At 32.1% G+C, this 18,570-nt stretch overlaps 1 protein-coding gene across 1 annotated transcript in view; it reads left to right on the forward strand.

The window, feature by feature from the left end:
* Positions 1–814: 814 nt before the first annotated feature.
* Positions 815–18,570, forward strand: part of LOC145306991 (uncharacterized) — a 28,582-nt gene continuing 10,826 nt past the window's right edge. Inside the window, exons 1-4 of the mRNA XM_080149332.1 lie at positions 815–872; positions 16,522–16,558; positions 17,305–17,376; positions 17,755–17,844. Of these exons, the coding sequence (XP_080005458.1) occupies positions 818–872; positions 16,522–16,558; positions 17,305–17,376; positions 17,755–17,844 (254 nt within the window). The 5' untranslated portion in view covers positions 815–817. The remainder of the gene's footprint in view (positions 873–16,521; positions 16,559–17,304; positions 17,377–17,754; positions 17,845–18,570) is intronic.

Raw genomic sequence — 18,570 nt, forward strand, 5'->3', positions numbered from 1 at the left:
ATGTACAAATATAAAAATGTACAATCAAAAGATTAAAACCAGTTTTTATAGTCCATACCTTTGGCATTTCTGGGCTATAAAACTGGTTTCAATCTGATAATTGTACATGTCATATTCGCGGAAAGCTGTTTATAATACGATGCGAGAAATAACTATTATTTTAGATTTCAATGATTTTATAAAAGAAAAATTAAATTTGGGAAAGTTTTTATCCATAATTATTGACGAAGCTGCTCTATAATTAGTTATAGAGTCTGTACGTACGTAAATTCTTCCATATCTAACTATGTCTTACTGGCAGATTTTAAAATACAATAAAACCATAAAATGACAAAAATGACAAAATAAATTATATTATATAAAGCAACTAGCGGCTGTGCCTCTTAGGGGGGGGGGGATGGTTGTCCCCCCAGTATCAATTTTAGTTTTCAAAAGAAAAATAATTTTTGGGAGGTTGTATTGTTTTCTAGGGGCGATTTCTCTTGGGAGGATGAAGGTACCCTCCTCCCGGACCCATGAAAAAATTTACTATTAAGGAGAAACATATCGGTTCAGTTGTTAGCGAGATCCTTCATTACACAAGCACACACACATAGACATCCTGTTACTTTTAAATAAATATAAGGTTTTTTGTATATCTATTTAAATCTTAACTACTGAATCTATTCCCCCTCCCCGTAGGGTCTAGATACTAGGGGCGCAACGGAAATAAATCACTGATCAAGGATGGATTGACGTATGTCCTTACAGACCCTATTTATAGAGTAGCTTCGCTACTAAATTGGGATACAAAATTTGAGTGACCGACAGGACAAAAATGTTCCGATTTTGGATATTCTTCATTATAATCTTGACCACCAGCACTGCTAGGGGTGAGTAGATAGATAGATAGATAGATATATAGATAGATAGATAGATAGATAGATAGATAGATAGATAGATAGATAGATAGATAGATAGATAGATAGATAGATAGATAGATAGATAGATAGATAGATAGATAGATAGATAGATAGATAGATAGATAGATAGATAGATAGATAGATAGATAGATAGATAGATAGATAGATAGATAGATAGATAGATAGATAGATAGATAGATAGATAGACAGATAGATATACAGATAGATAAACAGATAGATAGACAGATAGATAGACAGATAGATAGACAGATAGATAGATAGATAGATAGATAGATAGATACACAGATACACAGATAGAAAGATAGATAGATAAATACATAATAGATAGATAAGATTGACAGACAGACAGACAGAAAGATAGACAGATAGAGAGACAGATAGATAGACAGATAGATATACAGATTGATATACAGATAGATATACAGATAGATAGATTGATAGATAGGTACATAAAGATATAAAAAGATAGATAGATAGTTAGATAGATAGAAAGACTGACAAAAGTACATACAGCCAGTTAGAAAGACAGACAGATTTCCAAACTGACTAACTGAATGCTAGACAGACAGACCGACAGTCAGGCAAGCAGACAAATAGACAGACAGATTGATAAATACATAGACAGTATAACAACCACACAGACATGCAGCCAGACTGGCTGGCTGACAGACAGACAGACTGACAAAAATACATACATTCAGTTAGATAGACAGACAGATTGCCAAATAGATTAAATGACTAACAGACTGACAGACAAGAAAACTGAAAATCAGGCAGGCAAGTAGACAAATAGACAGACAGATAGACATACAGATAGACAGACAGATAGACAGACCACGGTTGGACCCTCAGATGTCAAAACTTTATTTTAGTGTTTGGCCAAAATGACTTTGCAATTGTATCTGTAAGTACGTCTAATAACACCCTTTGCTATTTTTAAAATCCTAGAAAAATTTTTTTGCAAGAAAATTGCATAAATTCGCAACCTTTTTTAGAACCACTACATAACTCGAGTTTTAAAACTTTTTATATAAAATCCTTTTTACAAAAAATATCAATAATTACTTAAAATTAAACCTGAAAGAAAAAAAATCTCATTACACGTGTTAATTTGCATGTTTTAGGTCTTTTTTTGAGGAAAGTATAACTTCCACATTTTTGACAATAATTATATTTTTTTAACATTTCAAAGTAAAATATAATAAAACTTAAACGATTTTTCTTGAATTATCAGTTGAAAATTTCATCAAACATGCAATTTAAGTGATGAAAATTTAATAAAATCATTTTTTGAATGTTTAGAATTACCAATTTTCTACATTTAAAACAAAATGTTAACAAAATTTAAAAACATTTTAACATATAACTTCAAAAATCAATAACATTTTATAAAAAGATGTTTCAAAAAATAAATCATTAAAAGGTATTAAAATGCATTTCAAATTACTTAAAATTAAAACGAGAACATCTTTTTACAATGTATTCTGTGTAATAGAGTTTAAATGACATGATTAGTGAATGAAATATTTCCTAAACTCATTAAGCCTTTTTGTGACTATATTAAAAATAATTTATTTTGTTTTATAGTGTTTTTTTATTCAAATATTTGACAAAATTTTCCCTACGTCAATAAAATAAAGTCAGTTTTTTACTGTTTCCAGGTTTTTCTTTATAATTATAACAATTAAATATAATATAAATCTTCATTATCTTTTATTTGAATTATCATACACATTAAAATGTAAAGTATAAGCTAGAATAGCACTTTTTTTAACGAATATTTTAATGACATTATATCAAAATAATTCCTCTTAAATATCACACAACATATGATTGGGAAGTATAGCCATTTCTTGGAGGTATAATATTTACAAAAATACCATTAATTCTGTTTTTATCAGAAGTTAAAAAAATTGAACAATTCTAAAACAATGGTTGGCTGTCTAGATATTGAGTACACTAAGACTACGGCTCTGTTCTATTGAAATAACGTTGCAAAAAGAGGGGTTCTGAAAGTAATCTACCTAATTATTTTTAAAGTTCCTGGCTTCGCTTTGAGATTGGGACCCAGCTCCGCCAGGAACAGATTATCCTGCTTCAACGCAATCATCCCTTCAGAGCAGGACACTGCTAATCAAAACTTAATTTCTAACTTATTCTACGTCGATAAATAAACTATTTGCCTATTAGGTAGCACCGATCAAAATTCTGAAGCATAGCAAAGCGCTGCACTGCGTGTTGGTGATTGCGTTAGCCGTGTGTAGTTGTGTCGCTAGTAAGGTTTAGTAAAGATTTACATTTCTAAAAAATTGTTTTATCTGAAATCAGTAGTGAAATATATTCAAATTTGTTGAGATGAATGTTTATTATTTTAACAGTTTTTAATGTAACAATTTATAATGTATTACATTTACAAATTAATTCCATCGTTTTTACATGTTTCTCGAAATTTGAAGATCTCCTGATGGTTACGTTTTAATATCTCAATAACGTAAGACCGATTCATTCCCACCGTTGGTACATGAATGTGTATGTCCCACATTATCTTTGTGATAATATCCATCTTTTGCCTCCATTGCTGGAATTGTAGGTCTCCCATGTCATCCTCATTGTCATAGTGTTTGAAGAACTTAGTCTCCATCGCCGCCATGGTGCGTCTTTGTACCCTCCATATCTCCAAGTATAATGGCAACCTGGCTTCATCCAGCTCTAAAATATATTGAATGATAATTTCAGTTTAATATTTCACAATTTTTTAGAAATGTTAGTCTCTTATCTTAAAAAGGTAAATATTACTTTTACTGCAAATAATAAATTTTTGATCTTTATATTGATATTCTCATTTTATCAATAACTTATTTATTCATAAGACCTTTATTTTATGTCAGTATTAAGTCTGTCCGTATATTTTATGTAATTATATCTTACCTATGTTTTCGTCTAAGTTTTCCTCATCCAAAGATATATTCTGCAACATTTCAATATATAGTTCCGAAACCATTTTTAGTCTGAAATGGATATAGGTCATTTAATATGTTGATATTATGAGTTTTACACATATTTTTTACATTTTTAAAGAATATCACAATATTTTAATTAGTTTCCAGTTGAGCCAAATCCACCATTTCCTCTTAGTGTGATCCCCAACTCTTGTGTGACCTCCAGATCAGGTATCGCTATACGCTCGAATACAATTTGGCATATTCTCATATTTTTAGTAGCGAAGCTACTCTATAATTCACTTTGTCCGTCAGTCAGTCCGTCAGTCAGTCCGTCAGTCAGTCAGTCAGTCCGTAACGCTATGGGGGAAATGGGATTTACTCAGCTCCTATAAAAGATAGAATTCTGAAATTTTTTGACAACATTCCCATCATTAAGGAGCACATTTAACTATAAAACATCACTGGCGGTCGGACGGCTTTTTAGCAGGTTTTAGGCTATTTTTAGATTTTCCACATTTTCCCCCATATCTTTGGTGTTTATGGTCCGATTTTCAAAATTCTTTCAGTTAAAGATATCAAAATTAAATTTTCCGTCGTTTGGAGAAAACAACAATAACGGTCAGACTGCCTTTTTGCAGGTTTTTAGCTATTTTTACATTTTCCACCATATCTTTGGTGTTTATGAACCGATTTTCAAAATTTTTTCAGTTATAGATATCAAAATCAAATTTCCCGTCGTTTGAAGAAAACAACTATGAAGGTCAGACTGCCTTTTTTGCAGGTTTTTGGCTATTTTATATTTTTTTTACATTTTCCCCCATATCTTTGGTGTTTTTAGTCCAATTTTCAAATTTTTTTCAGTTAAAGATGTTAAAATTAAATTTCCCGTTGTTTGAAGAAAACAACAATAATGGTCAGACTGCCTTTTTGCAGGGTTTTGGCTATTTTCAAATTTTTTACATTTTTCCTCATATCTTTGGTGTTTATGATCCGATTTTCAAAATTTTTTCTGTTTTAGATATCAAAATTAAATTTCCCGTTGTTTGAAGAAAACAACCATGACGGTCATTCCCATCCACGAAATTTTGTGCTTCGCTACTTATGGATGTTGTCATCCTTGTTATTTATTATAAAAGGATCATTCCCATTATTTATGACCAAAATTCCTATATTTCCTCTGAAGTCGGGGTCAATTATTCCCTGGAAGACATCTATAGCATTAAGATATGCGAATCCTGATCTCGGAGCTATCCTCCCATACATCCCTGGAGGAATCTCCATCATTAAGTCAGTCCATACCATTTCCCTACATCCGGGTTGGATTGTTACATCCCTGGCTGAGAACACGTCATATCCCGCCGCCATGGAGGATGCCCTCTTTGGACACTTCGCAGCTGGTGATAACATTTTAATCTTAACGATTTCAGTCATTTTTTATTCTGAAAGTAGAATAAAATGTGTTTTATTTGAAATTTCTCTTCGTGTTTTAATAAATAGAGCATGACTATTATTTTTATTGCTTTAAAACATTAACCCTTTATTTTTGTAAGTTATAGTGTTGTGAACAAATTAAAAGGCTTTATTATCATGCTTTATTTATTAAATTGCACTGGAAATTCCAAATAAAGTTTTACAATTAATATTCATATATATTATATAAAATCTCGTATAAAATCCATTTATAAAATATGTATAAAATAATTTTAAAATATTTGCTCGAATTTGTAAAACTGTTTTAAATCTCAAATTGAGCGTCAGAAATCTTAGGAATATTACGGGCTAGATTAAGCCTATACTGATCTGTTCCCCTCAAGTAGTACAGGGGTGTCTGGAGGCCACGCCATCTGCCATGGATCATGGTGGCCTCCAGGGAGTTACCGCTTTCAATGTAAGCGGTAACTCCCCCCGCCTTGAAGGAGTTCTCAGTATAGGCTTTTCTAATCCCATACTTTGCTAGAATCTCCTTCATGCCAGTCATGGCGGCTCCGTAGCTTAAAGACTTATGATACTTGGGTTTTATTAGACCGTTACAATTATAAACCATAAAATTCAAATATTTCATTCTACTGCCTTGAGGACCAAAATTAAAGTGAAATTGTTGTGCATACAATCTATATAAGGTTACAGGACAAAACTTTCCCCCTACCAGGGGTAAATAGGACTTTGTTCCTTGATAGAACTGGTCCTGTTTTGTACGGACAAAATTAATTCGGATATGATCTCCTCTGTCTTCAATATCGGCTTCTGTGAGAAGACTGTAATCAGAATATCTAATAAAAAACATTTTATTATTTTCCCCAATGTCTTAAGATAATGTTAATCCGTTTATTCCGTTTTTATAAGTCAATCTTTAATCTATCTAGTTTTTTATTCACCTGCTCCATGTGAAGAAGTATGTCACAATCCTCAACAATGCTCGAAACTCCGTTGGGGAAGGATTCTGTCCTCTCGCTTTGGGTTCCCACACAATGGCATTGATTAAGGTCCTCAATTCAGGTTCTCCGAAAGGAACACATTTCTTCGGTGGTGGCTAAATTAATTTAGTATTGTTAATAAAACACTATTGGTATATTAATATTAGTACCTAGATATAATATTCATTTTATATTCGCTCTCACACATTTTTCTATATTGTTCATTACCTTCATTTATTATTATTTCCGTGATTTAAGATTCAATTATTTTAATATTCGTGAAATTAAGTTATTAATTTTAATATCTTACTTTTTTAGCAGCCAACTTGCGCATCATGGCGGAACACCCAGCCGAAATTGTAGGAGGTATTTGACTCTCAGATCTCCCTAGTGACGTCTCCAGGCTCGCCAAGGCTGGCTTCATCTTCTTGAACCAGGAGAATCCCTTCTCCTGTAACACTGACCATCCCAGGAATTGTAGTGCTGCTCGACTCGAGAACAGTGGGTATTCAAAATCTAAAATACATAGATTTTATTATCCATTCATATAAGTTAATTTCTTGAATGTCCTATTATATTACCTAATTAAGATTCCTTAAATTAGCTTTTTATCGTTTATTGAATAAAACCCATTAATCCTCTTTATTTATTTATTCAAAATAAATCCTACGTTTAGGCTTGAATTTCATGCATTTATCTGTGTTTTATCTAACTTATTAATAATTCCTAAATCTTACCATTTGCATGGCAAAATATCCTAAACGGTCCAAGAATCCAATCATAGGCCAGGTGAGTTGATTGTGCCAGGTGTCCTGAGAAGATTGTGCGGAAGGCATCATAATACTGTGGTCTGTCCTCTATTATTTCTCTAACGCCCTCTATTTGTGATACGTCAATCCCGTGTGGCTGGAATCTGCGAGCTCCTATAATATTTAAGTATCAGACTCATTTATTATGTATCGTTTTAATATATACTGAAAATCCTCCGTAATTTTATTTATTCGTATTTTACTGTCTTATCTATCCATTTAAGATTTTCTATCTATCATATTCCTTACCTATTAGAGTACCAACTCCATTTTCCACCGCTTGGAGCTGCAGATCCTCCATCCCCTCTCTTAGATCATCCTGGGTCTCAATCTCCACCTCATTTTCCACCGTTAGAATCAGCCGTTCTGACATTTTACTATTTGAAAATAAATAAAGATTATATAAAACTGTGTGAATAACATTAACTGTTTGAATATTCATATATATATATAACTAGGTTATATTGTATAGACTAGGCCCATATTCATACATTTAACCAATAACAATACTTTATCATCTTTATTAACTATGATCACTATTATCATTGATAATAGTTGATATTATTTTTTATATATTATAAATATTTTATAATGAGAGTTTATTAATTTATCAACTAAAATCTGGTCATTATCAGTTTTATACAATTTTGATCATAGTTATTAATGATGCATTAGACAAGCAATGAATTTCATAGATTTTTTGAAAATATTATCAACTTCCAAATTGTGATATAAAACAGGTTTACAATCAAAAATATATATTGCTCTAATGAGCTCATGGTAAGATTTTCCATTGTGTAACAACGGCCACCAAGAAGCCGATGTCCACATAGGACATACCAAAATGAATAACGGCCCCACTGTGGATTCTATTTTCCTTATAGTACGTCCAATTTTTGCTACTGGAGGGCATAAATAGTAAATTTCACTTTCATTAGGGGTATGAGAAAAGAAGTCTATGGCTAAATTGTCATTATCTAAGAATTTGGAAATATATTTTGTACAAATTCTGTTTGAATGATTTGCAAATCCATCCACAGTGGGTTCACAATTGAAATACAAGAAAATAGAATTAATCATAAAACGGGGTATACCCCATAAATCGGTATCAGAGGAGAACCTAGAACCCTCATCTGCCAATAACATACGACAATGTGACCTACGGGTCCAAATCGGTATGACCGTTATGCCCAGTTGAATCTCCATTTGCTTAACCTTAATTAAATTCTGTTGTGTATTATAGTTTTTACTGCCATGATGGAGAAAATAATAACATAATTGGGAATCCGTCTCCCAGTAAATAATGGGGAACTGAAATTTCCTATCTATTGATATATTGTATTGCAGAAAACTCACTAGAGCTAAAAGCTCTCTATGACCTGAACTTAATTGTTGTTCATTACTATCAAATTCATAGTTCTGTAACTCTACTATTTCCCCATGAAAAAGGGAAAATGCCCTTTTGTCAGAAGCATCTGTCAATAACAGATTAGGGATAGGTATAGCTGTGTCCTTAATGTTATTGACCATTTTTATAACTTCTTGCTGTGTCACTGTCATAGCTCCTATACGGGCATTACTTATTGCTTTACCATTAAATTTGTCCAAATTATGGAGAAAAAACTCCATTTCAGGTATTCCCCTAACAAAAGTCACTTTAGTGTTCCAGCCATACAAAATCACTTGACGACCTAACTCATTGTAGGTATTACGAGGGATTATCGCCACGATGGCACCATGTGATTTCTTAAGGCTCTGAATTTTACCTAGCACACTAGCAGCCATTTTGGCTGGAATAGAGCCTTCATGGTTGTGTTCAGCCAACATATTTCTCAATGAATTTAGATATTTAGTTTGTTTATCACTCGATGTGAAATACTGCATTCTGATAGAATCAGATATAAATCCCTGGTAGACTATACTTTGCGAAGCTATCAATTGTGATTTTTTATAGGAAATATTCCAGCCTGCCTGATTGAACAATCTTATCACTATCCTTAATTTCTGCTCGCATTCTACTTTGAACTTTGCAATTACTCTGCCATCGTCTAAATTATGTGCAAAATTTAATTTTCCAATAATAAATTATGTAATTTAATATATATTGATATGATGTAGTACTTAAAAAATTTTTTGGAATATTAAATTTTTTCCTACCTATGTATATACTGAAAATGATGCCCAAAATGTGTATAAGAGACTTAATTGGCTTTGTTAACTTATTAATCACTTCAGTAGCTATGCTGATGCCATAGCACATTACGAGAAAGACATAGAATTTCTCTATGCCTTTCTCGTCAATAATTTTAAATGAGAAATATTTACGATAGTCAGGGTGCAGTCTCACATGAAAATAACAATTCGCCAAATCAAAACTAGTGAAAAAGCAATCTTTAAATATTTGATGTTCTGTTTCACTAAGAGTTTCTAGTTTTGATTTAGGCGAATTGATATGTAGATTGATACATCTAAAATTTTCAGATCTTTATCAAAATTTCATAAAATTTTTAATTTTACTCAAGAAATTTTTGTTAGTTAAGCTCTTTATTGAAATTATTTTTATAAATATTTGCAATTTTTAAAGATCTGTACCTGCTAACGTCTATACAAGGACGTTTTTTCTTAATATTATTGAAATCATCTTTCTCTACTGAGACTGATAATGGATTTACAAACAACGGTTTGTTCTCCAATTCTATGACTGCCCCTTCATTCTGCCATTTTTTAACAGTCTCCCTCAAATCTGCCATGTGCTCACGGGCACTTTTGTTATTTTCTTCTTCATAAGAAGAAGGAGGGTTTTTAACAAAATCTAGTTTTAAGCCATCTCTTAATAACTCCATAACCCATTGATCTTAAAATATTTTTTATGATTTTTATGTTGTAAATTTAATTACTAATATTAAGCTATTTTAAGCTAATCTATTTATTCCAAATATTAATATAAAACCATAAAATCCTGGCCTGGTTGCAGTATATCATGCATAAAGTGAATGCTTGCATTCGAATGTATTGAAAATGGCTCCTCCGGCAAAGAATGACCCCTCTCATCAAGAAACTTTTCAAGTTCATCTGCTGTAAGCTTAGGATTTTCCCATCCTAACTTCGTGACGATTTCGATGAACTCATCTAAAAAATTTTAATTTATCTTATCTTAAGTTCAGAAGTTTTTATATCGAGATTTATAACATATTTGTAACCTTATTCTCCTTATTCCATGTTTTGAGATCTTAATTTCTAAACAAACATCTTATTCTATCTATCTATATTACTTACTTCTATTATTGTTTCCAGGATGTAAAGTCAGTGCTGCTACCCGCCCTTGCTGGGCTCTCTGGGCTTCAAACGCCATGATATCCGCATCCTTACAGACATTATCACGATACCAATGTCCGACGACATTACATCTGGTACATTTACTAGTCATCCTAAATATTTATTCCTTAGTTAAACTGTTATAAAGTTTTATCATAAACCTATATTTATAGCTCCATATTAATCATTTAAAACATTAACCTTTATTTTTGTAAGTTATAGTGCTGTGAAGAAATTAAAAGACTTTTCCCATAAAATATCATATAATCTTAATTAGTATACAATAAAAAGTAAAAGTTTTAGCATTAGTCAATTATTATCTTAATCCTATGTTCAAACTATAATATAATTCAAAAAGATTTATCTATAATATTCTTAATCCTACATCCCACAGTTGACAAAATTAAAAGTTAAAATAATTATTCATCTTACTTTTGTGCTGCAATATTAGTCCTCTGCAGCGTTGTGGTTCCCGACGTACTCGGTAGCGGCTGCGGTTGCACTTGCTGCAGCGCCGAGGCAAGAATTGCTAACAGATCCTGTTGGGGCGGGTTATTCACCCTTCCATATCCACGACCTCTATATCCAGAGTAACCAGGGTTGTATCGGCCCCGATTGATATATCCGCCTCTCTGGGCTCCGCCCCTGGCCTTCATCTTATGGTTCTGTAACGTCCTAAATATTTTAGGTTTATACCATCTAATATTCTATTTTATGCATTATTACTATCTATCTTTCTAGTTTCTATGTAACTAATTTCAATGATATTTTCTATTCTTATTTTCATCTTCTCTTACAAATATTAGTCATATATCTATCCATCCATTATATTAAATTATTACCTAGTCAATTTAGATCCAAGCATACTAAACGTAGTATGATCATTCTGGACCAGATGGCGCACTTGTGGACCAAATTGAAATTCTGCCAAGGCCAGACAATATTGGTCTCGTGTTTGTAACACGAGACCTCTTACCGCCTGGCGTTGTGCCTCCTTGGCAGCCTTCGTAGCATCATCATCTAAATATCAATATTAATTTTAATTCATTTAATCCATTAATCTTTTCCTATAAAGATCATCATAAATCTATGTTATTATTAGTATTAGCTTTGTTTCCTTTAATCTACTCATTCAGGTATAATCATCTATCTTTAATAACATGTTTTAATATTACGTTTCTAAGTTCAACATACCTGTTGCTATTTCTTTAGGTTGTCCTAACAACGTCATCTCAGCTTGTATCAAAAAATTAGCCGACGCGACTAATTTTTGACGGTCACTCATCATCGAATAGGCATTACATATTGTAGCCTCACTGACAATCTAAATTAGAAAACTTATTAATATTATAGTTTTCTTTTTATTCATTTATCTCTAAAATAACTTAGTTTATAAGTCTTTATGTCAATTCTTATTCATTTTTTACTTTTTATCAAATCTCTATCATTATTCATATTAAACTTTTCAATTATTCTAATTTCATTCTATCTTTTTTGTGTCTGATCTATCTTTTTACATACCTTTTCTTTTCTAGTCTGGAATGCCTCTTCTGAGAGTTTTTCAATTACAAACCGTTCAGTTATGGTGTCTAAAAAATTGAACTATGTTATTCTTAATTGAAAAGTCTTTCAATTTTCATTTCTAACAATTCAACGATTATTATATAATATCTTTACGGGACTTTTATACCCTTTCTCTAATTATATGTAATAAATTACATTTCATTCTATTATTATATTTTCCATTTATGAAGCTCAATATTCATATTATCATAAAATTTTACTTTTATTTCGGGACTTAATACCCACATTTCTTTCTTAAGTTATCAAATCTAGTAGTATAGAATAGAAGCTATTTTTAGCGTGATTGCAATTTTCGTTTTTATTCCCGGGTGGGGGGGTGGGCAATTTTAGTCCTTTATTTGGCAGAGCCTGCGCCGAATAGAATTGATTTATGCTAATCACTACTAGAAGTAGCCGCCATCTTGCCGTACCTCATGTACGACAGCTGACAACCCGTCAGGGTTGCCAACTAATTTCTAGAACAGAGTGACCAAAAAAATTTTTCGAAATAAATTTTTGATCAGCAGCGTGGCTGCTGATTTGTAATGCTCGCAGTTTACACAGGAAGATCAGTTCCTGGCTTCGCTTTGAGATTGGGACCCAGCTCCGCCAGGAACAGATTATCCTGCTTCAACGCAATCATCCCTTCAGAGCAGGACACTGCTAATCAAAACTTAATTTCTAACTTATTCTACGTCGATAAATAAACTATTTGCCTATTAGGTAGCACCGATCAAAATTCTGAAGCATAGCAAAGCTAAGCTGTTCCAAAAAGAAAACTAAATTGACGATTGATGCTACCCATAGGCTATGTATTTTTACCTTTCTCATGATCATTCTCATCAGCTTTCTTATTATTTGACTCCGTGTTATCTCCCATTTTGCAATCATTAAGATCAAATTTTGAAAGAAAACAATTTACATTAAAGTTTTTGTAATGAAAAAATTTTTACTATTGGTAAATGGAAATAACAAATAAAATTAGAAAAGATTTTAGATTTAACAATTCTTCAAACTATCCATTCATAATTCAATTGAATGATTCTTCAATAATATAGGTTAGTTGATAATTTAACTGATCAACATATTGATTTATATACTGCATTTTTCTCTTAAAAAGAGTATAGTTTGACCCATCATTGGGTTGACAATTGTCCAGTTCATAACAAAGCCAATTGAAAGATTTAATCATCTTTCCCAACATATCTTTGGTATCAATATGATTCACTAAATCTGGATCGCTAGCCAAATCGTAGTGGCTTTTAAGAACCACTTTTAAAACACACATTCTGTCAGTGCATGCCCTATGTTTACTAATCATTAATTGCCTACGTAATTCAGACATTCTGTAGACTTTATTCTGAAATTGGTTTTTAGAATTTTAGTAATTTTCTTATCAAAAAATATGAAAAAATATCAGATCTTTATACTATAAAATTATCAAAAATATCAAATCTTTATATCACAAAATCATATTGTACTTTTAAAATATCTTACATATCAGTCATCTTTTTATCAAAAGTTATTAAAGAACTATAGAGATTCATATTGTGTAAAAATTAAATTGTTTTATAGGTAAAAAATTGTTTTAGAGGTATTAAATTACTTATTCGAAACCTGAAATTACATTTATTGAAGTTTTTCTCATAAATCGCACTCTTAAAATTAAAATATCTATTGTTTTAAAATTATATTATTGAAATTTCCAATTTTAATCTAATTTTAGTCTAAAGTTGCCAGCTATTTTAAAATCGAATATACTTGAGTTTTAATCATAGAAAAGTATTTACATTTTACAAACATATATCATATGATTATGATCTTGATAGAGACATTATTTAAAATTAAATCAATTACATAAATAATTAATATATTTCAAATATCCTATTATCGATATTCTTCGATCGTTCTTATTCTTATTTTATATTGAAAATTTTTCTATTGTTAAGTACCTATGTGTGAATTTTGAAATTATTTGAATATATCTTAATTATTTATGTATTCATACATAATTTAAACTTTACATTACTATTATTGACTTATTTTTTCCTTATCACTTAAAATTGATCAATCACAGAGTCTACTATTTTCTCCATGGCCCTAACTTTTCTCCAAATTTCCTGGAGGAATACTTTGCAGCGTATTGCCCCCTCTCTAATGTGTGGTTTGAAAAAATTTGCAGAATTTTGCAGTTTTCTGAGATCGTTCAGATAAACTGCAATTAGATAGGCGAGATCAGATCTAACATGAACTGCCCCTTTATGAAAGTCTAATAGAACATATCTAAAACCACGGAGTTTCATCTTAATATAAAACCACTCCCTCATTAACTTTTCATACTGGAACCTGCGCATCTTATCTTACTTAACTTATCTGAAAATGTTATATCGCTTTAATGACAAAACCTATTTTATTCAGAAAATTTTTACATTATACTAGTTAGTCAATTTATGAGTACATTAATATTTTGTTTCACTTCGTCTTCAAAATCCACTAGATCACCCCAAAATTCACCAAAAAATGTTTTGTAAACAATATAAGAATCCCAAGGTCCAGGTGTAAGCCTTTCGAATCTTAAGCAAAGCTCATCGGCACGTGGAAAAAGTGTCTGGAGAATAAATTGTGCATCGTTTTTCGCGCCTACCGCAAAATGATAGTGGCCGATTAAATCTCTAATCATGTGAAATAACTTTTTGTCAATAAACTGACGCATGACGTTGAGCTCTGCTCCCTCAATGGGAGTCATAATTGAAATTTAAATATGTATCTGAAATTATTTATAATATTTAAAAAATTTAAAAAATTTTTAATAAATTTTACCTATATACCGTTCTTTTATATCACTAATATTTATCGGCACAGCTCAATTAAATTTTAGTCCTTTATTTGGCAGAGCCTGCGCCGAATAGAATTGATTTATGCTAATCACTACTAGAAGTAGCCGCCATCTTGCCGTACCTCATGTACGACAGCTGACAACCCGTCAGGGTTGCCAACTAATTTCTAGAACAGAGTGACCAAAAAAAAAATTTTTCGAAATAAAATTTTTGATCAGCAGCGTGGCTGCTGATTTGTAATGCTCGCAGTTTACACAGGAAGATCAGAACCAACAAGTACTGTCAGTATCTTTTTTCTTGTAATCTAGCAGACAATCAAATCATAACACAATTTTCATGATAAAATATTCAGGTTTCTACTTCACATTTTAAAAAATATACTGATCAATAAAATGTTCAAAATTTTACTTTGTACTAATTGAAAAAATATGTTGTAATTCTTATTTTAAAGTTACATTTTTATCCCTGACAAAATCATAGACGACTTTTAAAGGCATCTTATCTAAACTTTTTGAAGAAAAACTTAAAAACGTTAATTAAGTATTAAAACTATTTTCTTCGATTTTTCTGAAGTTATTATCGCATTCTATGGGTTTTTTATTATCATTTACTTATATCGAAAGTGCCAAACATTGTACCCTAACTTATTCATTTAATAAAAAACCAAGCGTGAGACAGATAGACAGACAGATAGACAGACAGATAGACAGACAGATAGACAGACAGATAGACAGACAGATAGACAAACAGATAGACAAACAGATAGACAGACAGATAGACAGACAGATAGACAGACAGATAGACAAACAGATAGACAAACAGATAGACAGACAGATAGACAGACAGATAGACAGACAGATAGACAGACAGATAGACAGACAGATAGACAGACAGATAGACAGACAGATAGACAGACAGATAGACAGACAGATAGACAGACAGATAGACAGACAGATAGACAGACAGATAGACAGACAGATAGACAGACAGATAGACAGACAGATAGACAGACAGATAGACAGACATATAGACAGACAGATAGACAGACAGATAGACAGACAGATAGACAGACAGATAGACAGACAGATAGACAGACAGATAGACAGACAGATAGACAGACAGATAGACAGACAGATAGACAGACAGATAGACAGACAGATAGACAGACAGATAGACAGACAGATAGACAGACAGATAGACAGACAGATAGACAGACAGATAGACAGACAGATAGACAGACAGATAGACAGACAGATAGACAGACAGATAGACAGACAGATAGATAGACAGATTGATAAATACATAGACAGTATGACAACCACATAGATAGATAAACAGACTGACTGACAAAAATACATACAGCCAGTTAGAGAGACAGACAGATTGTCAAACAGACTGAATGAATAACTGACTGACAGAAAGAAACACCGAAAATCAGGCAGGCAAGTAGACAAATAGACAGACAGATTGGTAAACACATAGACAGTAAGCCAAAACACAGATAGATAAACAGACTAACAGATAGACATACAGACAGACTGACTGACTGTCAGAAAGACAGACAGATAGACTAGGAGCTTTACAGATAGACTGACAGATAGACTAAGAGCTTTACAGACAGACTGACAGATAGACAGACATAAGACAAATGAGCATGTAAACCCACAACATGCTTGCCAACTCTTCCTTATGAATTGACCTATTTTTATTAATTTTAGATATTGAAAAGACAGAACAAGAATCTTTGAACAGTCTAGGAAAAAGACAAAATTTTCATTTATTCCCATCACCAGACGAAGCCCATTTTGTTCCGAATTTGTATCACTTTTGAAAAGTGCGACTCCAGTTACGTCATATTTTTCTTTCCCGAAAAAGGGAAGGGGGGAAGAAAAAAGAGATGAGAGAAAAGGGGGTTTTCCCCATCTCTTTTGAAGAGATTTTCTTCCCCCCTTCCCTTTTTCGGGAAAGAAAAATATGACGTAACTGGAGTCGCACTTTTCAAAAGTGATACAAATTCGGAACAAAATGGGCTTCGTCCCATCACCACTTTTTTGTTTTTTGTTTTGTCTATTTGTACCAAGAGATCTCGCAAACCGCCCGACCGATATGGTTCTCCTTACAGTAAAAGTCCTTTAACTATTTTACAGGGCACTTCACCCGTTACAAAAAAAAATTGCCTTTGCGAAAAAAATCAATCTAAAATCAAAGTGCCCCTGTATGCCTCTAAATAAAATGGATGTAGAATATACGATACGTTGATATTATGACAGGGGAAACATTAATTCGTTGTCAATTTAGCTTGCTAACAATTCGTTGCTTGAACTCGATTATTGGTTATTTCGTTCATTCAGTAGGAGGGGGGAGGGTGGTGAGATCCTTGTTTTAGCCCACTACAAGTTTCACTTTATTAGAGTATACGAAAACCGGGTGTAAGATCCAAGTAGTAATATATTCATTCCTCTAGTATATAGATATGAAAAATTATGTCCCTACAATGTGCCAGAAATAGAACCATTGTCCACAAAGGATGTTGAAAGGCTGTGTGGAAACTCATCTAGATTCATAAATAAAACGTAAGTAATCGTAACTTTACAAAGTGTCTAAAAAATCAACCATGTGACGTCACAAAAAATAAGGGATTATTCATCTCTTTTTTAGGGGTTTTCTTTCCAACTTCTCCTCTCAACTCTCTCATTTTTATGACGTCACATGGCTGATTTTGAGACACTATGTAAAGTTAATGAGTAATCACACACAGTTAACGGAGGGAGGGATGGGACCTTTAATGAATTTTGATTGGTTGATTGATTAAGTTGAGTGTCCAAACGTTTCAACCACTAATTGTAATCTACGCAATGGAAACCAATCACCATTTATGTTAATATCACAGGATTAATGTTTTTATTTTACATTCCTTGTTGTTACAGTAATCCAAATGCAAATGATTTCAGGACAGAAGAAACTGGTTTTATAGAAGATGTTTATGAATGCGTCCTTAACATTTACATGAAAGCAGAGCCAAGACAATTAGATCTAACAACGTAAGTAAATTATTGGAAAGCTTAGTAATTCTAGTTTTCAAAAATATAAAAATGTCTCTCATGCTAACTATGGTTGTAATCACATGTCTACATTTTAGCAAAGGTGGAGCTTAGAAAAAAAATCTTAGTAAATTTTTTAAAGCTAATAAATTTGAGTTTTCAAAAATGTAAATATCTTTCTTGTGCTACTTATTGTTTTAGAGCTATATTGAAATATATGGACATTTTAAAAGTTATTGGACCTTGGCTAATAAGTTTTAAAATAAATTTTCATAAATCCCGTTAGGACTTTAGAATTTTACGTCTCCTTTCTTATAGGTCTAATATCAGATTAGGTCTTTTGTCAGAATAGGTCGTTTACTTTTGATCTTTTGTCTGATTAGGTCTTTTATTTTAAGTCTTTTGACAGATTGGGTCTTTTATTATTAGGTCTTTTGAGTTTAGGTCTATTTTAGGAATAGGTCTGTTATTCTGAAGTCTTTTGTACCGCCACTCTGCCATTTTGTATTGTCTTAAGGGCGGGTGAGAATGTGTGGGGTATAAGGGATGTAGATTACTGGATTTATGGCTGTTTAGGTATTAGAGTAAAACACTAGAGGTAGAAAGGGTTAAATAACTGTATTTCACTATGGCAATGACCTTGTGCCGACTCTTTAAAATCAACCAATTGTAACAAGAATATTAACACAGCCAAGAAGCAGACAACAACTTGCTAGCAGACAAAAA

This window comes from Acartia tonsa, chromosome 15 (assembly GCF_053477335.1).
Source record: "Acartia tonsa isolate MP-2025a chromosome 15, ASM5347733v1, whole genome shotgun sequence".
Taxonomy (NCBI): Eukaryota; Metazoa; Arthropoda; class Copepoda; order Calanoida; family Acartiidae; genus Acartia; species Acartia tonsa.